This window comes from Mytilus californianus, unplaced genomic scaffold, assembly GCF_021869535.1.
Source record: "Mytilus californianus isolate M0D057914Y unplaced genomic scaffold, xbMytCali1.0.p SCAF_2, whole genome shotgun sequence".
Classification (NCBI taxonomy): domain Eukaryota; kingdom Metazoa; phylum Mollusca; class Bivalvia; order Mytilida; family Mytilidae; genus Mytilus; species Mytilus californianus.
This window is the reverse complement of record NW_026262668.1, coordinates 22,098,023-22,123,883: the sequence shown is the minus strand read 5'-3', so window position 1 is coordinate 22,123,883 and position 25,861 is coordinate 22,098,023. Positions and strand designations below refer to the sequence as shown.

The following is a 25,861-nucleotide window of genomic DNA, read 5'->3' as shown; positions in this document are numbered from 1 at the left end:
ATGCGAAAACGCAGGCGTCGACAAGGTAAGCATCTCCTGCAATGCATGCGTTGCCGTCATGCAAATTCACACCAAGTTAAAAAAAAAAGTCATAAAGGGGATTAGGACAAAATCTATTAAATTACATATCAGCCGACTTTACTGGTATCTAAAGTTCTAAGACCACGAACACGTATCGCTAGTGAGTTGAGACACTGATACATCGTATCGATCACCCATTTTTTTATGGTGTGACCATAAAACTAAAGTTATTGTGATTTCAATCCTTTGTACTCCTAACTCTGATAGACCAGTTAAACAGAAGAAACACTTTGAGCAGTCATAACCTGTCAAGTAAATGAACATAAAAATTTCCGAGTAGAAAGCAGACTTTACGGCGACTTTGAATTAACCCATGTCAGGTGTCGTACTTAAGCAAGCATATTGGGTCAGGCACTGAAGATATGGTCTTCAAATGCAGAGTTGTTCGTTGACTTTCATCGACGAAAAATGTGCCAAGTGAAGATTTTGATTACATCAATCATAAACGAACGTTAACTCTAAGATAACCTGCTTTTATAAATTGTATAAGATAACATGCAGTACAGTTTTTCAATCTTTTAAGTTCCCATTTATATCAATATATATATTTATCACCTCATTACAACGTATGCAAAAGACAAAAAGTATTGATATTAGTTGGAACTATTGTTGCAAGTGAACAGTCAATAGATAATTTCGAGTCTTATATTGTTTTGGGTAGCTTTTATTGTTTGGGTAGCTTATCCTAATGTTCCATGTCACAAGTAAAATATGTAAAAGCTTTCTTTATTTCCTGAAAACAGTGCATCTTGGTTGGTTTCATGTTTTATCGCAATCGAAACGCCCAAACCTAGGATACCCGTTGGATTGTGTTTAGCTTAAGACAATTTAAATTCTTTTAAATTTTGAAGAAGAAAAAAATCAATTGTTTAATGAAGCTGAACTACCCACCAACTTGTTAGAAAAATTAAATTACCAGTCTTATGTAAAATGTCAACACCTGAAGTATCGAACAAAATTAAATTTGTTTTTACATTAAACCCCAATTGCAGCAGAATAAATTTAATCCAATACAATATTCAGATTCTTACAAATGGTGGGCATATATAGCTCAATACGTTTAATAGCATGTCGTATATATATGATGTCAAGGATGGTGTGATACGAAAAAAATTACAAACTTAAGCTACATAACCGTAGATGTTTTAATTTTTTTTTAAATAGTATACCACTGTACCAAAAACTAAAGTCACTTATGAGTCAATACATTTTACAAATATCAATGTAACAGAAAAAAAATAAAAAGTAGCATTCTTAAATTGAAAACAAAATATAGAATTGTTGTGTCAGAATTACACTTTTTGATGTATCATCATAAAGAACACCAGAACGGAAAAAATGTGGAAGAAATTAACGTGCGAAATACTTTATAGCAAAGGGTTATATATTTATATATAATATCATGCTTAAGTGATGGATATTGTTCACTCGCGTATTAAAGCTACACATTGTTTGATATTTGCTTTTAATCAATACAATTCATCATACTACAACATTATTTCTGTTATGTTTAGGTTTTAAAACAGTTTGATCTTGAGCATCATTGAAGATGCATTAATTGTGGAAATAAATGCGACAAGAAATACTTAGACATTACCTGATGTGTTGTTGATGCTATATTGATAACTGCTGAGTGAATAAATTAAACGGAGAATTTTTAAGACATATTAATATTTCTTAGGTATATGCAAAAAGAAATACTTTCAGGTAATAAGCCAGGCATACTTTAGATCCATCAATACATCTGTTGATGCGACATTTTAAGGTCAAAAACTGAAGCTACTAATCTTGACAATATTCGACACCATAACGTATTCTGTCAGTCAAATGATTACAAATATGAATTTCATTTAAAATAATCAATGGTTCGGTTGCTGCATTTCATATTCTAACTTTTTTATTCCATATCAAGACAATATTCAAATTTTTATTTTCAAACTTTTATTTTCTCCTTCAGTTATTACGTTTACCAGTTATATAAACATGAATGAACACAAATAAAATTTTCCTTTTCTCATACTATCTCTCAAGAAATGCATTTGTAATGAAGCAACAGTTACTTACTTTTTCATTAAGATATCTAATCGTAACGAATGGGTGCCAATCAGAACATACCGAATACTTATAGATAACAAATGTTCTGTCTTTACGTACAATTTAATGAAATAGATACAATGTACATTGATATGCGCATACTAGCGTTTACATCCTTCTCCTTTGGTCTTATAATGATAGTTGTCGCTTTGGCAATCATACCACAGTTTTTATATTTAGTAGGGTTTTTTAAATGGAGATTTCTTCACTCACTAGCCTGGCATGATGAATAGTCGGAAGATAACTAGTCCTCCAATATGGAACGCGAGATATTAAACATGTTAAATGCAGACATACATCCGATTAGCAAATAATAGTTAACTTTCTCTAAAATTTTCAAATTAACTTGCAAAGATGTAAACAACTTCCCCAGAAATACGGTAAGTACACGTTTGTCGTACATTTAGATATGCTTGACGTCTCAAACAACATTCAACAGTAGTTTACGATTAATGAAATTAAAAAAAAACCAGATTAGTCTTTGTAAAACGTTTTAAAAAAACAAGTTTACCTGTATCACCACCAATTTTAGTCTTGAAAGTTAGAACAAAGAAAAACAAATAAGTATAGCCCGAAAGTGTAACGTTGATTTCATATCATTTGGTAAATCACATGTAAATGGTTCATTAAAACAAAAATGCTTCATAAAAACACAGGCAAGTATATGAAAAAATATGACAAAAATACTGAACTCCAATGCAAATTCAAAAAGGAGAAGTCCATTAAAACTGCAAAAGCAAACGCTAATAATCAACGGAACAATTGAAAAACAACTGCCCTACTCCTGACTAAACTGTGGTATGCATTCGTTGCAAAGACTTTTTTACCAGGACTGACGACTATTACCTCTTTTCGGAGGTAACATTCGCGGAAAAGAGGTAATGGTGACAATAAAACTCCTTTAGTGTTAAAATCAGTCGTCCAATCCTGTTGAAAAAGTTTTTGCAATGAAAGCACACCACAGTTTATAACGCCCATAGAATGAATAAATACAGGCTCGTTACATAGTAAAACAGATATTTAAACGCCATACCACGTTACAGAGGGTATATTCTACCAACGAATTGTACCTTGACAAAGGAGACTGGAATCTTTCGTCATAGATTTTAGTTTCAAATCGTATATTTTTGTTTTCTTCACAAATGTAAGTTCCGATTATGAGGTCGACGTTTTTACCTTTTATATCTGTTTGTTTTGCTCACACATTGTTGCCAATATAATTGAATTCTATGCGACTGTCATACAAGTGAGAGGTTTAGCTAGCTATAAAACCAGGTATAATCCACCATTTTCTTAATAAGGAAATGCCTGTATCAAGTCAGGAATATGACAGTTGTTTTCCATCGTTAGATGTGTTTCAGCTTTTGATTTTGCCATTTTATAAAGAACTTTCCGTTTTGAATTTCTCTTGGAGTTCGGTATTTTTGTTATTTTACTTTTTATTTTCATTGATATCCTTAAACAAATTATTCTCAGAGATAAATGAGATGTAATTACTAGTTGCATTATGGATGAATAACTGATAGACGGAAATCACCATACATCAATGTAAAATGCGAAGCTTACCTTGTCAAGATGCGTTTATGGAGAATCTTTATATGAATACAATACAAAGTTGGCCAGTATAGGTGTAAATAAAAGCGACAGTAGTTTACCGATGTCCCAAAACAAACCCATAGAAACGTCTATTTGTTGAAATACTAATTCATCAACTTGTCAATAAAAACAAAATTCAGCATCCAGGGTATTTTTCTCAATTGTATATTCAATTTTTGTTGTTGCAAATGTGAGTTGCAACAACAAAAATTGAATATACAATTGAGAATTGTATGTACTCAAAATAAAGTGCGATCGGGAATGCATATATGGTAATCGTCTTTAGCTTTGAAATGCAACAGTCGTGATGTAATTCGATGCTATATTAGAGAAAAAGGCAATCGATGAATTTACAGATCAGACGACTTTTCTGGTGTCTTAAAATCTAACGCTGCGAAATGTGTTTCTCGTTTAATTTTGTTTTGCGTTGAAATCATGTAGCTGTTAGGAAGGCCCAACAAATAAGAAAATATACGCACTTACAAGTCAATAGAGATATGTAAACGAAATACCTCGGGACAGAGTGTATGTTTTACTAAAGTTAACTGATACGGAAATCTTTCGTTATAGATTCTAGTTGCAAGTCGTCTATCTGTGTCAGTTTCAGATTATGACTCCAATCTTTTACTTTCATCGATATCCTCATAGTCAAGTTCACAGTGATATATGAGATGAGAGCACTCGACGATTTCAAATGGATTACTGATAGACAGGAGATCAACAGATATCGATGTAAAAGTTGACACTGAACTTGGCAAGATGCTTTTGCTTTATATCTTTGAGAACTTTCGTGTGATTTCTGCTTTATATGAAAACAAAACTTTGTTGGCTAGTAAAGGTGCAAAGTAGTTCACATAGAAAATACTTTTGCTTACATTCTTATCCATAAGACTTGCTGTCATTAAAGCAAAAAGCAGCATCCAGTTTATGTGCTGCTCGATTTAGATTTTCTCATCAAGTAAGATATGTTCAGGCCTAATTCAAAAACATATATATGCCATTCCCTTTTTTTTTTTGGTAAAGTGATGGGTTTTTTTTTTCTTTTTTGATGTAATCAGCCTTTCAATTGAGCAATTTGTGATATTGTTGCAAAATTATATTGATTCTTATTGCAGAATTTGGTGCAGATATTTAGGATTCTTAAGATCTACACCTGATTTATCATCACTGGTTCAGTATACACGTAAATCTTAGAAAAACGATTTGGAAAATACTATAAACAACTGTCATATAAGCTGAAGGCTAGCTAGCCTAACAAGGTTTAACCCACCATTTTTTCGAAAAATACATTTACCAAGTCAGGAATATGACAGCTTGTTTTTATTCTTTCCGTTGGTTGATATAGTTGGGCGTCTGATTTTGTCAGGTCTTATGGACTTCCCCTTTTTAATTTACATTGGAATTCGGTATGTTTGTTAATACTTTTTAATATCTAAATGAGGCTGCTAAGTAGCAATCTTTATACAGATGAATTTGAATTATAGTGTAAGAGATTTTCATCGTCCCTTATATGTTAATACAAGAGGATAAAAGGACGGATTTGTAATTTAATATGTGTCGTGATTTAAGTGTAAGTGTGATATTTATGCTAGCTTTGAATCCAAAGTTCGTTTTGGGTCAATATAAAAATGCCTGTTGCACATAAAAAAAATGGAATATTGTTTGAGACTTTGAAAAAAGTCAAATAGCTTTACCTAAAAATATGAGAAAAAAACAGTTGTATTTTGATTTGATTTAAAGAGTTAGTTTTAATCTTGCACAACCATATCGATGTAGAAGACTCGCTCAAATTAAAATTTTGTTCATGTAATTCCGTTCAGGATTTTTCCAATCTATTTTTGTTTCTTGATGCCCGTTTGCTTTCAAACAGTCACTATGCGGAATACAAATTAATATGACTGAAATAACTCAAAATAGAAAGCCATTTGTTGAACCTACTGTATTAAGTTGTCTAATGTAAAGCTATTTTAACCTCGATACTTGGAATGTGTTGAAAATTAGAACAAAGAATATATAAAAAATCTGAATTCGGAGTAGAATAGACACTTCAATGACCAATAAAAAAAGAACGAGATAACCGATAAGTCCGTTTCACAGAATTTTAAAAATTAAACAACATAAAATCCCTCAAATATAACAAGGATTGCATACAGGCCCTCTGGAATATAATTCAATAGCTGTTCCTCTATCGACACCCATCAGAGAGTGTATCGTATGAAAAATACTAAGTTACTAAAGTCGGTTTATACCCCTTAGACTACCTCTATAACACCAAAATTGCCGTGCGAGTGTTGGAAATATTATTTGTATTGTTAAGCAGAACAATGATGGTGATAATTTTAACATATTTCCAAGTCTAAAATTAAAAGATTATTATAATAATTATCGCTTTGATTTCATTTATATTTACCAACTGCCGTACTACCATAGCAATAGAACTTCTTATGTATCTGGCAATCTTCCTCTCCGACAAAAATATTTTGGATGCTTAGCGAATATCCTACTGGACACAAATCTTTATCTAGAATAACATCTGCAAACAAAACATGAGTACCATAAGCAAAATGATAAAACAGTTTGAAAAATTGCTGCAGTGAGATTGTTGATAAAACAAAACTCACCAAAGATACCAGGATTATAATTCTGTACGCCAAACGCGCGTTTTGATTACAAGGCTCATCACTGACGCTCGAACCAAACGGCGGTTTACCTACTTTTAAAACATCTTGGGATGTTATTCGACAAATTTTCTCAATAATGACACTAGGTAATACCATCCGTTAATATCGTTAAAATTATTTATTTATGGAAATTTCTTTATGTTAATATTCATCACACACATGATTAAACATAACGTGAAATAGGAACTGATGGTTCCTCTTTTCACAATACATGTGTTGCAATATTCATTTGTAATTTAAACTTAAACTGTACTATTTCCGAATTTTATTTGTAGCCTTCTGTAGATTTAGCACAATGATTTATCTCATCAAATTGTTATCAGTAATGCCATATGACATCTAAAATCATTTGTCTGAACGATGAATGTTATATTGACTATTACATGCCAATATATAAATAGCATACATAGGATTTCGTTCTTTAACAGCTGCAGTATTCTCACCATGTGCAAATACTTAACGTAATCTATGGATATCAATATGTTTTTGTCTATTCAAAATATAACTGCTCCTAGAAACTATGGATTCAGTGTATGTTTTGATTTCACAATGCAAAGACTAGCTCTGCCACTACAGAATAATTTATGAGAGCAATTTGTTCGAATACAATGCTGAAATAATATTGTACAACACTGGAAATTATTATTGCGTAATTTAGTCACAAATGCTAATACTCTTGATACATATTACGAGAGTCAGTCAGGGCAAATATTTCATAGAATGACTGCCATAAACATACACGCAACATTTTTCAAAATGAAAACAACACTTTATAGAGATTCAACATTAATGCAATTTTCTAACGATGTTGAACACATCAGTATTTTATCAATTGGGGTCTCCGTGGCAGAGTCGTCTAAGTAGTTTATCTACAGTTATTACTGTCCTGTCAATTCTATGTTAAAAATTTGAGTTTAAACCCAGCAGCTGTCGAGGTGTATTCGACTCATCTCTTAAATGACCAAGTTTGGCAGTTTCCGGTCCGAAGTTGGTTTGTTCACTACGGGTAATCCGACTTCCTCTGCCATAAACCATACTGTTCGCCATAATAAAGCCAAATACGCTTATAGTGGCATTAAATACCAACCAAAACAATAAAACAACAAAATTTATCAATACACACAGCTGTGAAAGTACTTTAGTAGCAAGGTTCTTCTAATAATTTTTTAACCATGATTTTGGTAGTATGATTGCCAATGAGATAACTCTCCAACAGAGACCAACTGAGGTAGAAGTTAATAACTGAGGGTTACCGTACGTTCTTCAACAATGAACAAACCCTATACGTCATAGTAAGCTCTAAAAGTCTCCGAAATGACAAATGTAAGACAATTCAAACGATAAAACTAACCGTCTGATTCATGTAGAAAACAACATATGAAAAAAAAATATAATATACAGCTTTAAATGACACATTTAATTGCAGGCTCCTGACTTGGGACAGGCACATACAGAATGTGGCGGGGTTAAACATGTTTGCTGGCACCAAAATCTTCCGCTAGCCTTGGAACAGTGGTTTAAAAGTACTACATAAGAACAAACTATTAAAATCAGTTTCATTCATCATATCGATATAAAGCACAAAAAAAACACAGAGTACAGATCTGATAGCACTCGCAGTTACTGAACGCTAGTTTAAATCAATAACAACTTATAAAAAATCATGTATCTAAGACTAATAAAGGCAATGATAGTATACCGCCGTTCAATAGTCATAAATCGATTTAACTGAAACAAATCCGGGTCACAAACCAAAACTGAGGGAAACACATCAACTATAAGAGGAAACAAAACGGAACACCAGAAACACTTAACTGCTACAAAAAACAACGCCAACATACATAGAAACGGACTATGTGATAACAACTGCCATATTCCTTAACAGTTAGAGAAAACATGACCTAGCTTTATTCTTATCTTTTTTAGTGTTTGTTAATATTGTTGACATTTGATAAGAAATTTTTTACCTACGTTTTTTAATGTCGTAAACTTTTATTTCTAATTCATTTCCACTATTTTCACTATGACAGGATTCCTCCGGAATCTTTGTATTATGGATGTTGTCATGAACCAGATCATTATCTGATATGCTAAAGCTGTTGTTTTCCTGAAATAAATCACAAAAGAACTTACATTACAATCCAATCGTTTGATTCTAAGAATTAAGATATTTGGTGTCCGGAGTACCAATTTACGTTCATGTCCAATATCACTTCAAATATAAAACTACATGTAAAACAATATTATGTTAGATGTACGAGATACAACAGGTCTATAAGTACCCAGTTTGAAGGGTTGATTTATGAAAACAATGGTACTAGTTTTACCATTACATTATATAAGTCACATTTTCAAGAAAAAAATATTTAGTTTGCCAAAATAAATCGATTTACCCAGCAGACTGCAATTTAATTACAGCTGTGTTCACTGTATTATCATCTTGTTTTAACAGATGGAACTTTTATAGAAGTTTCAGCCAAATACTTTGTCTGACTAAGGCTGTTTTTTTTAATTATACACGTTTATGTACGGTTTGATAATATATTGATAGAGATTAAAAAGATACAAATATTTGACCCAACTTCATTTCCATGTGCATTTCATAAGTCCGTTCTAAAAGAGAAGCAAAAGATACCAAAAGGACATTCAAACTCATTAGTCGAAAATAAACTGACAACGTAATGGCAAAAAAAAAGACAAAAGGACAAATAATAGTATACAAAACACAACATAGAAAACTAAAGATTAAGCGCTCCACCAAAAACCGGGGGGTGATATCAGATGCTATTATATACGGGCTCCTGTCTGTTGGTGAATACCTTTTATTGCCTTCTAGATGTCTTATTGTAATTTTGGTTTATGGGTTACTGTCATGGTTCATTGTAATCATATTTTTTTTATTATCGCTGGTTTGTCACCGTAGAATATGTTATGAATTCATAATATTTGAAAAAAAAACAAGTTAAAATGATATCCCCGTTTAAAGGTTTAGGAAGTTGAAAAGTAATGGATATGAAAATGCATCACATAATATATAAAAATAAAGAGATGTGGTATGATTGCTATTGAGACAACTATCCACCAGTCACTATATTATTCAGTAGAGTATGTATACATGAATCCTGATAAAAAATTTCAAGAAGCCCCTATTTGCGGTTCCTTAGATAAATGCGACGGAAATTTCATACAAGATCATTATGTGTCAGAATATAAAAGTATTCGGTAAACACGACATTGATAAGCGATAAATCTGCAACATGGTGAAGCATGTTCACATAATTTGAAAACAAATTTCTAAATAGAAATAAGAAGATGTGGTATGAGTGCCAATGAGACAACTCTCCATCCTAGTCAAAATTTATAAAAGTAAACCATTATAGGTCACAGTACGGTCTTCAACAAGCTGTTTCACAAAAAATTTCATACATGACCATCGTGTGTTAAAATATAAAAGTATAATGTTAACAGGAAGTAAAGGAGAGTTAAATCACACAGTATAGCATATTCACATAAAGCCTGGTACTAAGTTTCAGGAAGCTTTTATTTCTAGTTCTTGAGAAAAATAGAAATGCAAAATTGATTTAATTGGACAGACGAATAGACAGGGATTAAACAGCATACCCTCAATCGTAGATTGGTTATATATAGAACGGATATCTTTCATTCACTAGATGTATTTGGTTATTTGTGTCGCTGGGATGCTAAATCGTTCAACCGGCATCTTTTTTTATTAATATTTTACACTAATCAAAACCGTAAACTGTATAGTTATTTTTACAACTAAACTCATTAAAAATTAAACGCCACGATTCATTGTCTCACAGAACATCAACGTAAATTTGGCATATAAATGACTGGATTCATGTGATACTTGAACGATTCCTCCAGAATTTAAAATGTGTTAACATGATAATTGACAGTACATGCAAATCTGATTGTTGGAGTCTTCGATGTGATCTGATATTTTGGAAATGAATTATCTAGTTTAGAGGACTAAAATAGTTTTTACTGATCAAGGTCCGGGTTAGTTCTATAACATAAGACTTCGAGCGATATTTTTTTTCACTTTGTTTTCTGATATTTAGTTTTTACTTAGAAATATGAGAATGTGAAATAAAAAGAATTTCCCCGAACCGATTATTGGAATTTTGGCATTTGCACCCGATTAGGCAAAAAATAAGAGATTTTATGGAATTAAACAATATCATCCTGATTTCAAATAACTGTATGCCTAGCAAACATAGAACACAAGATGCGATAAACTAAATAGTTTAGTCAGATATATATGTTGTATATTACATAATGTATAACAAACAAAATAAACCAAGAATTTTGTGTGTTGACGCAAACCAAAACAAACAACAAACAAATATTGTATTTGCCAATCACGGCGCCCACAATGAGCAGAATAATTACAATATAATTTCAAACATAATATAAAAGTAAATTAACATAGGTTAAACAAAGTAAATAACATGATTAATTTTGATTTAATTGATTAATGTATAATATCAAAGTAACTGAAATAAGTAATTTGTAATCAAAATATATAATATGACCTGTTGCTTGTTATTCTGGACCCTTTATTGGACAGTACACCTCACAGCATACCAATTATTAATTAAATGTAAATAGTAACTATTGTAAATGCATATGTTATCATATATATCTATAACTCTACATAAAATAATCAAATTTAGTATTGTATTCCGTTTTTTTTTTTAAAAACATCTATAATTGACATATTATTATCAAAATATTTTTATCTTCATTTCCCATTATTTAAATAAACAGAGATTTGTTATCAAATTTTGAAATATTTTTATTTTTACTAAATATTTTGCTAAGATATGGATTATAACATTAACCAAAGCTTTACATGTTAAAAGAAAATGCATCTCATCTTCTATTTCCCAATTACAGAGTTTGCATATTCTATTTTCTAGTTTTATATTAAAGTAACGACCTTTTTCCAATTCAAGTTTGTGAGCTCCAATTCTAAATCTTGTTATAACACATCTTTGAAGATATGGTAATTTCAATACTTATGGCTCAAAATTAAAGTTTGGTTTGAATAATCGATAAGTTCGAAGTTTATTTCCAGAGGTCTTATTTTGTCTTTTGTCATTGAATAATTCTTTCTTCAATATGTTTCAACATTTTAAATATAATTTCTTTTTCATCATATTCTTAATGTTTGTTTTAGATGAGAGTACTTGATACTCTTGTAAATCAAGCGATTTCAGGATAGCATGAATACAACTAATCCAAGAATTCTTCCCAGCTTTTGATAATGTATTTGAGAGAGAGTATGCATTTTTAAATAAAATATTATTTGTAATATGAATTCTTTTTCAATATTTGATCATGTTTGTTAAAAAATATCTCACATTAGAGGATAACGACCTAATACACTAAATATGGCCAAATTTGTTGCATGCTTTTTCACTCCTAATGTAAATCTGCAGAACTTTAGATGCACTTTCTCGATTTTTTTTACGAAGTCTATAGAAATAGTTTAGTTCTGTGTCATTCTTTAACTTCTTTGAATTAAAACAACCCCATATTTCTTAACCAAGATATTATAATACGGGTTTCACTGTATGATCAAAAATGTGCATTAGAATGGAAGTATTAGGTTTATCATTAGTAAAATATTTAGTATGTTTAAAGAAAGCTTCTAAACATTTTTTTTATGACAGGTTTTTGGCTTCTGAAAAGCTGCCAGATGCACTAAAACTTACGCCAAGATAAGTATAATGTTGGGTATTTTGGATGTATGTGTCTTTATATTAAAGCTGTGCATCTTTAATACGGTCAGATGCATTAAGAACTTAGATTTCGTTTTTTTTTAAATTAATATCTTAACCTCAATTTTCACAATAGATTTCCAGCTTATATGATTTTAGACCTGAAAAATCAATCGGGATTGGTCTTTTCAATGTTGGTGGAAAATTGAAATTTATGCCAATTGTGAAATCATTAAGAGAACGCTGATGTGTAAATTAAAGAAATATACATATTTCTTTCTATTCATTGTTTTAACTATATGTGTTATCCCTAGTAATGAACAAATGCTAGCTTGAAGTTTTAGCTAGAGAAAAAAGCCATATATGGATTTTATCATACATCCTTTTTTGCAGAAAAGACCTAAACTTACATGCTACAAATCATTCGATTTTATTTTCTTAATTTTCTTTGAACTAGCTTCGTGCATTTTCGGAGTATTTTGCGTGATTTGGAGACATATACAAACCTTATAAACGTTTAAGTTAGTTCGATAGGTTTTTTTTCGTCAAATGTAAAATTTAATCTGCTAATTAGAGGAAGATCTAAAACATTAAAGGGACATTACATACGAGATATACAAAAAAATCAAAGAATGATTTTTTTTGTTCAATCATGTATGACAGTAAAATAGGGAAATGATAATTCACTTTTAACAGTCAGTTTGGTTCAATTTTGTCAAATAAGCTCAGAAATATTGCTGATGAATTGTTCACTTGCAAATGAATAATTCGACCTCATTGAATCCGTATTCATGTGACATTCAATTTAACCTCTTAACTAGGTATGGGTACGAATAAACTAGGCGTGTTCAACTAATAAAAGGAAAAGAATGTTAACATTGAAAGTTAAACCATTTGGTTGACTGACTCGATCCAAAAAAACAATCATTCTTATATAGGTGAAAACGGTGATTAACATATTTTTTAAACCTATAGTATGAAATCAAACAGACCTAGAAAAATCAAATTGCACGTGTTCGTTGTCTATTTATATCTATATATTTGCTTATATTGGGTTATATGACCGTCGGCAGTTTTTAGAAGTCACCTCGATGCTTAATAAAATGGTGTCTAAAATAAACTCAAAATGCTGATACATATTATCGAGTGCAAGCACCGTAAATTGTTTATTTTAGATTTTTTTATCATTTGGATATATGTTTCAGTATATTATAGATCAAATATGAGAATTTAAGTCAAATCAATGAAAATGAATTTGAAAGCTAATGCCCCTTTAAATCAAATAGTATTTTAATTTCCATACATTTTCATTTTTTCTAATTATCAGAATGAATCGAAAATATAACCGATAATGTTTTTTTCGGAGAACGTGTCAAAAACTCTGGAAAACATCTTTCTTGAAGGACAATCATCATTCACTCTTTTCCCGGCTGTAAACGCAAATATGATAGGCTTGTGTACCAAATAATATATTCAATTATGATTTATATAATATGTACCGACTAAGGCACACACCTTTAAATATTTCTTAATGCACTTCCATTCAGAAACAGGTTTTTTTCAAAGAAATTTAGTGTACAATCAAAACCCTGCTCCCAACAGAAGATGAGTGGTCAGTCCCTAAGTAGAATTTGTATTTTCAAGGTAGAATCATGTTTTTTTCATAGAACGAAAACTTGTTTTAAATCAAACAAACAAACAATTTCTTTTTTTCACACTTTATGTTTATGTAGAAATTCAAGAATAAGAAGATCGCATATTAATTAAATACACAGACATAAAATTGAACATACAATATTGTAATGGTTGAACGTCGCTATACCAACAATCATCTGGTTATTAAATATTTTGAAGTTAATTAAGTTTTCATACATTACTGCATATGCTTTAAGGAATTTATTTCAAAGCAGTATAGTTGAGAATTCCTTTGTCAATGGATTTTGTAATCTATATTGATTGTTTAGTATGGTTATAGACACAAGGGGGTGCATAACTTTCTTATGTACTTGCAGAATATAATGTTTCAGTTAATTGATATATAAATGTACCACCGTTTGCTAGTTTGATTGGCCTTCAGTGTATTGAATCTATTTATTTGATCTATCTATTTCATTTAGTCATGTAATTGACGACAATGTAGCCTTTTATATCAGAATGCATTATTTCATACAATAAAAAATTACCATGATGACATGAATAAAACTTTTCAAGTAAATATATAAATGGTTGTTGATGGTTTATGTCTGTCATATTTGTTTTTTGTAAATTGTTTTGTTTTAAATTAGGCCGTCAGTTGTCTCAATTGAATTGTTTCATATTTGCATGTCGCGGCCTTTTATAGCCGACTAAACGGTTTGGTTTTTTTCATTGTTGAAGGCCGTGTAGTTGCATGAAATTGCTTACATCGACTTCATTAATTTGAACTTTGGTGGATAGTTGTATTATTGACAATCATGCAACATCTCCTTTTTTATATAGTAATTATGAAAAGGCTGACGTTATTAATCTCAATGTGCTGTAGGTTGTAATGACAAATAGAGAAAGACAAACATCAGCTCCATATGTTTTGTCATTTGATATCAGTTTTAACAAATCGATTCGTGTATACTTACTTGAATACCAAGTTTTGAATGTTTACACTTCCGGGCACATTCAGTAAGATCGGTTGTATTACATTCTATAGATGTCAAAGACTTTGGATCAAGCTGGTAACAACCTAAAAAAGATAATCTTGATGATCTGTTTGATACATTTGTGTGACAACAAGATATCGAAAAACGACAAAAATACAACACCTGACTTTGATACGTAGACAATGAAAATGTAAAAAAAAACTATGAAAACCGCCATCTTTAGTCAGTTTATTTGAACTGCGGTCTCAGTGAGCTTTTAATTGAGACAGAACCACAATTTACATTTCGATACAGAATTTTCATAACCAATATGGTAATCACTGGACTATTTCCATTTAGCAGTAAAATTGTGTCATCTGTCTCTTTTATAATCTTAGACTCAATTGTTTGGTTCTCTAGATTCTTATCGAAAATAGACAGGGCACGCGGTTCCTGTTACACTAGTGGCACTTGTCGAGTTGTTGACGCTGCCTACAATTCCGGTGATAAAAATCTATGTCATAAATAAAAACAAGAAAAATGGATAGGTTGGCGCCTGTTAAAACGTTTAGACCCGCTACATTTGTATCCACCAGTCCCAAGTCAGGAGCCTGTTGTTCAGTGGATGTCGTTTGTTGATGTGGTTTATAAATGTTTCTCGTTTCTCGTTTTTATATAGATTAGACAGTTGGTTTTCTTGTTTGAATTGTTTTACACTAGTCATTTTGGAGCCCTATATAGCTTGCTGTTCGATGTGAGCCGAGGCTGCGTGTTGAAGGCCGTACTTTAACCTATAATTGTTTACTTTTGACACATTGTGACTTGGATGGAGGGTTGTCTCATTGGCACTCATACCACATCTTCTTTTTCATATTTCGTTAAGACAAACGTACCTTTTTTCTTCTTGGCACAAAGGAAATAGGAAACTCAGCCCCAAGAATCCACGTGCAATATACACAAAAAATGAATAGTTCGCTAATGGAAGATTTTATGAATTCCCCTTTGACTTAAAGTTTATATCAAAATAAAAAGATGCGGTATGATTGCCAATGACACAACTCTCACCCAGAGACCAAATAGGTCACCGTACGGCATTCAAAACGAGCAAAACCGGTACTGCATAGTAAGCAATAACAGGACCTGGAATGACAAATGGAAAACAATTCAAACGACAAACCTAACGGCCTGATTTATGTTCAAAACAATGAACGAAAATCAAATATGATGTACACCAACAAACAAAAACCATTGAAGTACAGGCTCAATACTTGGGGCAGGCATAAAAAGAATGTGACGAGGTTAAAAATTTGTCCTGGCGCCAAACCCTCCCCCGTACTTTGGACGGTGCAATAACAGTACAACAGAAGAAAAAAACTATAGAAATCAGTTGAAAAAGGCTTTACTCATCAGATCGATGCAAAACAGCAAAACAGTTAACAAAACCATAGACCAGCCGTGGCAGGATATTTGAACATCCCTCACAACAAAAAAGACAAAAAGTTCAGATCTGAGAGTACTCGCAGTTACTGACAGCTAGTTCAAAGCCAATAACAACTCATAAAAAATCATGTATCTCAGGCTAAAATATCAGTAAGTACACATCTAAAATTCAATGGATTTAGTGTAAAGACGTCATTAACAGGCAGAGAAAAACATGACCTTGTGCAATGTCAAAATATAGGTATCGATAAAAATTATAGAACCGTGAATGTGTATATGTGTATTACAATAATATTTGGTATGGTTTTCATTTACTGATATCAAAATCAAAATTTATACCAACAAAAGCAATAATCAAAGATCTAATTACAGTGCTGAATTGGTAACCTTTCAGAAGAAGTTTTTTAAAGTAAAGTTTACCCGGATCGTATCTTAATTTACGGGATCTCTAAACAACATCACCGCCAAAACTAAGATGTGCTGTCTCGTATGTAATAAGTCTTCTATCGGTACAGCTTAACCTACAAACTAAATCTTTCTTTCTATGGTAGAATTTAGTAAAGGTTCTAATTAATTTGTGGTAACGAAATTCCTGACTTAATAATTAACCAGTTATACATAGATTACGTTCTTTTAAATCCAAAACGTCACTTCAGACACGGGTATAGCGAACAAGTTGTGATATATGAACACCTTAAGATGGTTCCCAAGGAATATCACCGTCCAAAAAACGAAAATGAACAATAGGGAAAGAAAACTCTTCCCTCTTGTCGTTAAGTTTTGTGTGGATTTTCCCGTGTAAAACGAAATATCTAAATCTAGGAAAGGACAGTTATTACCGTTTATATTTGATTTACGTAAAATAAGTTCCTATTGGGTAAATTTCGGCAGTATATTTCGAAAATTCTGGATTATTTAACTAATCATTTATCACCAAGATAACGATAAGTGTTGCTGAATTTATCAATTAAATACAATTTAGACGGGTATTTACGGAGTTTGGCCTACAAATTGTGCAGTACATTTAAGGGGTGCAATTGGGGACTCATAATAAACACCAGCGTCAGCGTTTCTATAGACGCATAAAAATATCGCTGACTCATAATCAGTCGTTAGCGTTTCTAATGGCGGATATAAGTAATCGAAGAATCCTAGTCCTCCGTCAGCGTTTCTTTAGGCTGGTATAACCATCGAGGACTTATAGTCAGCCGTCAGCGTTGTTAACGGCGGATATAACCAAGTGAGGATTCATAGTCCTTCGTCAGCGTTTCAACTCATTGTCCATCAGCCGAAGTACTGTAGGAGTATGTTACCATCGGAGATTCAAATTATTGTATCAGCGTTACTATGGATGGACCTAACTATCGGGAACTCATAGTCAACCATGAGCCGTACTATCGGCGGAGATTACCATCGGGATGTTACAATTAGTACGTTTCTTAACAAAAACAAATAAGATCTATCCAACGCAACCAAAACTGATTATATCAACACACGCCTTACAGATCTGTAGTTTACCTTCGTATACAATGCTAAATGATCGGACCAGATAGGCATTGATCCAAGCAGAAAAGGTATCAGGAAGATTTGTAGTGTCTATACTATTTATACGTCTTACATCACAACTTGTGTCGTCTTCATTATTTTTCGAGCAAAACAACAACGAAACGTTAGCAGCTGTATTACAACTCTCCTTTAAATCCTCCCACCTTGTTCTTCTGGTTGTTAATTCAAAATTTTGACAGTCTGCAATCTTGTCTATAATCATATAAACATGAAGAATAGAAATTGTTCTTATATATATATCTCTAAGTCACATTACAAATAATAATGACAAGATCACAAATTTAAAGTAAGTAAGTAAATTATTTATTATAGTGACATTTGTAAATATGTACATATTATAAAGATATACTTTATAAGATAAATATGAATACACCCGGCCCAATGGACCTATACGTCATAGATAATTATAAAAACATTTATCACGTTCTTGAAAATAACAAATTATTCATGAAATTGTCTTTTTGTTGAAGAAAGATATTTTTTTTTAATAACTATTTGTAAGCATAATTGCGTCTTTCAGAATATGTCTGTACGATGTATTTTGCTAGTTTTCGAGTATGACTCGATAATTAACAATTTAAGCTTTTCATTATTGTGTATAGATATAAAGGAAGTAGTAATCAAACCAAACACACGTTCTCGTATACCAGAATAGAATGTACAGTCTCAGTTTCGGCCACTTCTTCAGTGCAAAGTCTTTTTGCTGGTCGTTCACCAATATACCGTCCGGTTTCTATCCTGAGAGGTAATATTCCACATCTGAATTGTGCGTTCGACATTGGTTAAATTGATTTTTACATATTGTTCCCGATTAAAGACAGATTTGAAAGTTAAATAAGTACGAAGTTTGGTACATATTGTAACGTATGTGGCAAGACGGTAGTGTAAAGTGTGTCGTCCTAGTTAACTGTCAGATACAATACATTGCTTTATATAAACATTAAAGATGTGGTAGGATTTCCAAAGGGACATCTATTTACCAGAAAGGAGGAGAGCAACTATATGTCACGATATGGTATTCAACAAGGAGCAATTCATATTATCAAAGACAAAATCAAAGTTTATCCAGATTAAGACAATATTCAAAGTTTACTACATGTAAAATTGATAACCTTTATGAATGAGTTTATTCAAAAGATCAATAAGTTTACATTGATTGTATCTAAATTTATAAACTCTATAAATAACCTCACCACTAAATTTTTCTTGAATTATCATTCGTGGTCATATGTGATAATACATATACATGTATTAAGGTTGCAATGCTCTCTGAAGTGCTATGTAAGATCTTTTGATTCAAGTGCTCGCCAAGTTTTTAGAAATTATTTTTCCACACAAATAATAAAGTTTAAAAAGAAAACATTTCATGACATTCATGTCAGTGTTTCTGTATCATGTTTAGAAAGTTCGATAGATTCATTTTGTCTGCAATTTCCAGTTCATAAACTTATAAAGTTGTGCTTAAGTTAAGGTTTGAATTGCTTGAAGCATAGTTGATCAGAAATGACTTCTTAAGTTTAACCTCTTTGGATTCTGTTCTCTCTAACGCTTCATTTTTGTGGTTTTGCAAAAGTTTAGTCTCGAGAGTCAAAGTGGTACTCTGAAGAAAACATATGGTTTGGCGCTAAGAAATAATGACATTTGTGTTATGCAATGACAAAATTGATGGTGTAGGTATTTTGTCTAGTCGTTTAGTACTGTCAATAAATTACAATTGTTTAACACTTCTGCTCGGCGAAATAGAAGTCATGGCCACAGAAATTATACTGCTGTTCACACCGTGACAATTGATAGTCTGTTATCGTCTGTTCAAAAACCTCTAGGAATTCACCATATCAGAACTAAATTATACTCCATTCCATTATCTAAACTTTATTTACTATTTCAAGAGACCCTAAATAATTCCGTTATTGATTTCAATTCTGTTTTGTATAGATTAGTTGCAATAATCATGGACATTGTTAACCATAGACTATTCAAACCCGTATCTACTAATTCCAAAGATGAGGAAAAACGTAATTTGTTTTTAAAGTAGAATTCGCAAATAAAGGTTTAGATGCTATCAATATTAACAGTGTTTTCCACTAGAAATCTGTACAAAAAACTATACCTGATTACTTCAAAAATAAAGCTACACCTGTAACTTCATATACTTACACCAAGTCTATTGCATCCAAGATTTTCAACCACAAGAGGGTTTTAGAGGCCTTTAACTTCACAGATGTGAAATTCAAACCTTTAGATTGCTCATGTGCATCGTCAAAATACAATTATAGTCCAGCTGGTCATGTTATTACTGGCGACCTTGGCACTGTAACCAATGAACAACTAAGAGAGTTGTAAGCCAAGGGATCAAAACATAGAATTCCCCAGCCCATCAACTGGAAAAAGAACTTCGGGTTACTGATAGATGGAGTTGAGGACTATGATAGAAAATAGGTAAAGCGCGAACCAGACGAACCAGAATTGGACACTTTGTCTGAATGGATCAAAGCTATTCGATCATGCATTTTTAGAGCGCATTCAGAAAATACGATGTACTATAGGCACAAGGATTTCTAACCCATTCAAGAACCCGGAGGTTGTGGATGCTTTATCCTCTTTGCATGACAAATATGTCCTTGTTCCAGCAGACAAAGCCTCCAATAATATCGTCTTTGTATGTAAAAACCATTATTTGCAATGTCTCACAAAAGAGTTTAGAATAAACAGCACAACTGGTAATCCTACATATTCTTTAACATCATTTACAAATGATGAAATGTTACAAAATCACAAATCTGTCCTTCTTTATTTTGATATTAACATCAAAGAACAGGAAGAAAATCCACCGTCATTATACTGGATACTTCAAAAAACTCCTTATAAAGAATATCTTTCTAAAGTCCTGAATACTATTCTTTTTACAGTAAAAGATGGCCTTCAAAAATATTGTTATGAGATATATTCAACCATTGGTGTCAATCAGATGTGGAATCAAAAAAATTCTAATGACATATGCTAAATCTTAAATCACAAACTCTGCAATTTTGCAGCAACATTAAGACCTTTGATTTTTCTAAGCTTTACACTACTATTCCCCATGCTCAATTGAAAGATCGACTTCACCTTCTCATTTAACAGAGCTTTTTCTATAAAAATGGGAATCGAAGATATAAATTTCTTGTTTTTTTGGTTATTATAATTCTTATTTTGTGAAGAACCACACTGGTTCTATCAGAAAATATACTGAAGATGATATTATCAAAATGCTGGACTTTTTAATCGACAATATATTTGTTGAGTCGGTATTCAAATAGGTACTAATTGTGCACCCCTTCTGGCCGATTTGTTTTTGTACACGTATGAAGCAGAATTCATTCAGAACCTTCTAAAAGACAAAAAGAAAAAGCACCTTGTAAAATTCTTTAATTTTACTTTCAGATATATATATTGATGATGTTCTATTAATAAAAAACCCATATGTCAGTCAGTACTTGCATCTCATATATCCCAGTGAACTTGAAATTAAGGATACTACTGATACTAAAAGGACTGCTTCATACCTTGATCTGTTCCTCAATATCGACACAGATGGACGACTTCACACTAAAATCTATGACAAACGGAATGTTTTCAACTTCCCAATTATCAATATCTCATTTCTCAGCAGTAACATACCCTCTGCTCCGTCGTATGGTGTTTACATATCTCAATTAAAACTTTATGCTCGTGCACGTTCACACTATACGGACTTCATATACAGGAGTGTCCTCCTTACGCAGAAACTGCTCCAACAGAGTAATGAAGAGGAAAGATTAAAAATGACACTCCGTAAATTTTATGGACACCATCCACATTGGTTGATCTATACGATGTGTCTGTATCTAAACTAACTAACGACATTTTAACCACGTCTTAGAATGTGGTTTACCATCTACGTCGTCTGTCTGCTTAATACGGAAAGTGACCTAATCCCGAATATGACTGTTTTGCCGAATGTGAATTCGCATTGCTATACGACGTGTCTCGGTATTTATACATCCAACATTCATGTATTTAGTTATGATGTTTATTTTATAATATATATATAGGAAGATGTGTTATGAGTGCTAATGAGACAACTCTCCATCCAAGTAACAATTTATAAAAACACGGAGCATTGGCTCACAACGAACAGCAAGCTATAAAGGGCCCCAAAAATTACTAGTGTAAAACCATTCAAACGGGAAAACCAACTGTATAATCTATATAAAACGAGAAACGAGAACCACGTATGAACTACATAAACAGACGACAACTACTGTACATCAGATTCCTGACTTTTATAAGTACGGTTTGATATTGTGTTATGTCTTAATGTTTGCGGTTTGAATTCTGTATTTTCGGTGCATTTCACATATGTCTTACTTGTCAGTATAGTCGAGTTAATTTCCATTTTCCATGGATAAATTATTGTGGTAGTCCAAATAATTATGACGTCGTCACAGCATTGATTTAAAATAGCTTTTCAAGACCGTCATAATCATTATAATTATTTTGACTAGTATTGTGAAAATAATTGTAATTTGTTTATATCGTTCCATATAGTTGTATGAATTTCAAGATTATATATACGTCACAAAAATATGTCACTTTTTGTGGCGTTGATCCATTCATGTAAAGCAGTTTATGGTGTCCTGTGCTGTCGATAATTCATGGTAGATGGCCGTTGATATTCTGCGGTTTACATGTTGTAATGTAATATTTTATTATATTATTTATGCATGTCTCTGTGCTGAGTGTTCTTGCCTTTGTTTGTACTGTATTCCTTCACGTAGTGTTGTCGTTTTAACGATATCTTTTAACGTTGTCATATCAGCGGGAGGTTTTGCTAGCCATAAAACCAGGTTCAACCCACTGTTTTTTAAAATGTCTTGTACCAAGTCAGGAATATGGCAGTTGTTATCAAATAGTCCGTTTCTATGTATGTTGGCGTTTGCTTTTGTTGCAGTTCAGTGTTTCTGTTGTTCCGTTGTTTTCCTCTTATAGTTGATGTGTTTCTCTCGGTTTTAGTTTGTAACCCGGATTTGTTTTCTCTTAATCTATTTATGACTCTTGAACAGCGGTATACTACTGTTGCCTTTATTTATGCCTTTTTCTTAAAATGTCCTGTACCAAGTCAGGATTATGGCAGTTGTTATCAAAAAGTCCGTTTCTATGTATGTTGGCGTTTGTTTTTGTAGCAGTTCAGTGTTTATGTTGTTCTGTTGTTTTCCTCTTATAGTTGATGTGTTTCTCTCGGTTATGGTTTGTGACCCGGGTTTGTGTCAGTTAAATCGATTTATGACTATTGAACAGCAGTATACTAATGTTCCTTTTTTTTGTCAGCTTTATATAAAAATGTACAGATGTGGTATGATTGCCAATGAGACAACTATCCACAAGAGATAAGATGAAGTGGTAGTTAGCAATTATAGGCCACCGTACGGCCTTCAACAATGAGAAAACCCCATTCGTATAGCCGGCTATAAAAGGTCCCGACATGAAAAGTTTAAAACGAGAAAAGTAACGGCCTTATTTGAAACAAAACAATTTATGAAAAACAAATATGATAGCCACAAATAAACGACAACCATCATACAACTGGCTCGAGACTTGGGACATCCACATAAATACTGGTGGGGTTAAAAATGATTGTGAGCACTCACACTCCCCTAATCAGAAACAGTGGTGTAACAACATAACACATAAAACATGAGAACAAACTAAAAAAATCAGTTGAAATTGGCTCAACTCGAAAGATCGCTACGAAAAAAAAACTCTAAAATAAAAATAATAGACACAAAGCACCGAAATACGAGTACTGGCAGTTACTGAAATTTAGTTCAAATTAAAGCCAATAACAACTAATAAATAAATCATGTTCTCCCAGGCTAAAGTATCAATCAATACACACCCAATAGATTAATTTAAAGACGTCAAAAACGGTCTGAAAAAGGCTCGACCTTGTGCAATGTCAAAATATAAGTAAACGGTATCAACATGATGTAGGATCATGAGTTCGCATAACTGTACGTATACAGCAATATATATTTAGTTCTGTTTTAATTTTTCATAAAACAAAATCAATGTTAGTACCGACAAAAACAATACATTAAGAATAAGTTTAATCAATTGTCTCTATTATCGCGATTCTTAATTTAAGGTGGTTCATAACACTACAGGGAGATAACTCTGTAAAAACCAGCTGAACGTTTTAATCATGTTCTATTGTTAAGGAAATATAAGAGCCTCAATGATCAAAATTAGTGTTTGTCAAACTGCTATATATCCAATGAAATTTTTCCGATAAGTGTGTGGTTCAAGTTTTTTGAAATCTTTTTTTTTTATATTTTTATCAAGGGTCAAAGTAAATATTTTGTCAAAATTTCATGAAAATTTAACGAACCAAATTAATTTTAGTCAATGTGTTTGGTACCACCTTAAAACATATTTACTATAAATGGATATGTTATCAAATCATCAGGAAATTATATTTGGATGCTTTCACACTTGAATAATTTAGTCTCTATTCAAACTTAATTGATTCCACAACATCTGAGAATAACGTTTATTATCATGATTATATACTCAGAACAAAAAAGACGTTTGAATGTCATTATGACTAATTGGCTGTTGCCTTATAAAATATACATATATTTTAGTATATATAGTGATCTTATATAATTTTTGTAACCGTATGTATAGATCACGAATGGTTTAGATGCTTGTATTTTTTTTTTATTCATTTTTTTTCAGGCTGACATTTAGATAATATTTTTATTTGTTTTAGCTGGATATCTGCCTAAGTGTAGCAAACACAAATTTCCTTTGATGTACATTAGTAATACTGTCAATGATGATGACATTGTCCGCTTGCTATTGATAATTTATCAAACACAAGGAAATTTTGCTTTTGACAATGTTTTAATACATGTCAATCAAATTTTAGTGCTACATTCAATTGTCAACAAGTTTGTTTTTCAGCCAAAATTTATTTTGTAAATAAACAGAACGTGACAAATTAAAACAAATGAGTCGCTTTATTGTTTGCAAATGTTGTTTTAAATTGTCACTATTTTGTACGAGAAGAAATATAGTATTTTAACTAAACAGTGCCGTCCTCTTGCTTATTAATAAACGAGTAACGTAATGTTCCCTTTAACATGATATTGTGAATAATTACAATACTTACATAGCGTAAACGTCAAAATCCAAACTAGAAGAAACAGTCTTAATTTCCCACAATTCTCAATGCTGAGTGTCATTTTATACTGTAGTCATCCTCGAATTAAACAATGTTATATTTGCGTGCTATAAAACACACACGAAGAATAGCATATACTCTTGTCTCCCGAACAATTTCACATACATATATGTATGGTTATATGATGATTAATGAATTGCTCTATCAGACGCACTGGCTATTTCCATCGACAGAAAAATCCAATTGAAATTACTTCCGTTTCTAAAAAATCATTTGAGCTTTCGGTTCTACCGAAACTATCATAACATGTTATTTACAATGTTCTATTTTTATCTGCTTCTGTTTTGCAGAATGATAAACTAATAAACATTATCATTTATTTTTGTCCTATTTATTAAAACATTAAACCAATAGCTATAGAATATAAGAAGTAGATAGAATTGCATGTTATGATAAAAGCATTATGTGGATCCAAAGAAGGGGGACGTGGTGAAAGCGGCTTGATTTTTGGCCATCATCTTATCTTAAAAACCAGATTTTACTGTTACAGAAATATGTTTTCTCTTTCTACCAATAATTAACTGTTGCGGTGGTCATATCCAACATTTTGTCCAATGGCAAATATTTCATATAGATTCATGACTAGAACAAATTACCTTCTCATGCTTCCAGTATTTTCTTATTTTTTTCAATAACGTTTCTTTGTCTTTATGAGAAGAATGATAACGCTATGTGCATATTTTCTTAAGATATATTTATAACTAGGTTATTACATTATTTAATTCTGTTATCTTTATATAAACCTAAATTTAGAATACACATGCTATAAACAAT

At 31.9% G+C, this 25,861-nt stretch overlaps 1 protein-coding gene across 2 annotated transcripts in view; it reads right to left on the bottom strand.

The window, feature by feature from the left end:
* LOC127729486 (uncharacterized) overlaps positions 1-25,287 on the bottom strand; it is a 44,163-nt gene extending 18,876 nt beyond the window's left edge. The window contains exons 1-5 of one of the 2 annotated variants that reach the window (XM_052237324.1): positions 25,016-25,287; positions 17,773-18,012; positions 14,815-14,918; positions 8,424-8,559; positions 6,182-6,304 (exon numbers count right to left, since the gene is read on the bottom strand). In XM_052237324.1, the coding sequence (XP_052093284.1) occupies positions 6,182-6,304; positions 8,424-8,559; positions 14,815-14,918; positions 17,773-18,012; positions 25,016-25,088 (676 nt within the window). In that variant the 5' untranslated portion in view covers positions 25,089-25,287. The remainder of the gene's footprint in view (positions 1-6,181; positions 6,305-8,423; positions 8,560-14,814; positions 14,919-17,772; positions 18,013-25,015) is intronic. The other variant, XM_052237323.1, reaches the window with a different exon arrangement.
* Positions 25,288-25,861: the final 574 nt, after the last annotated feature.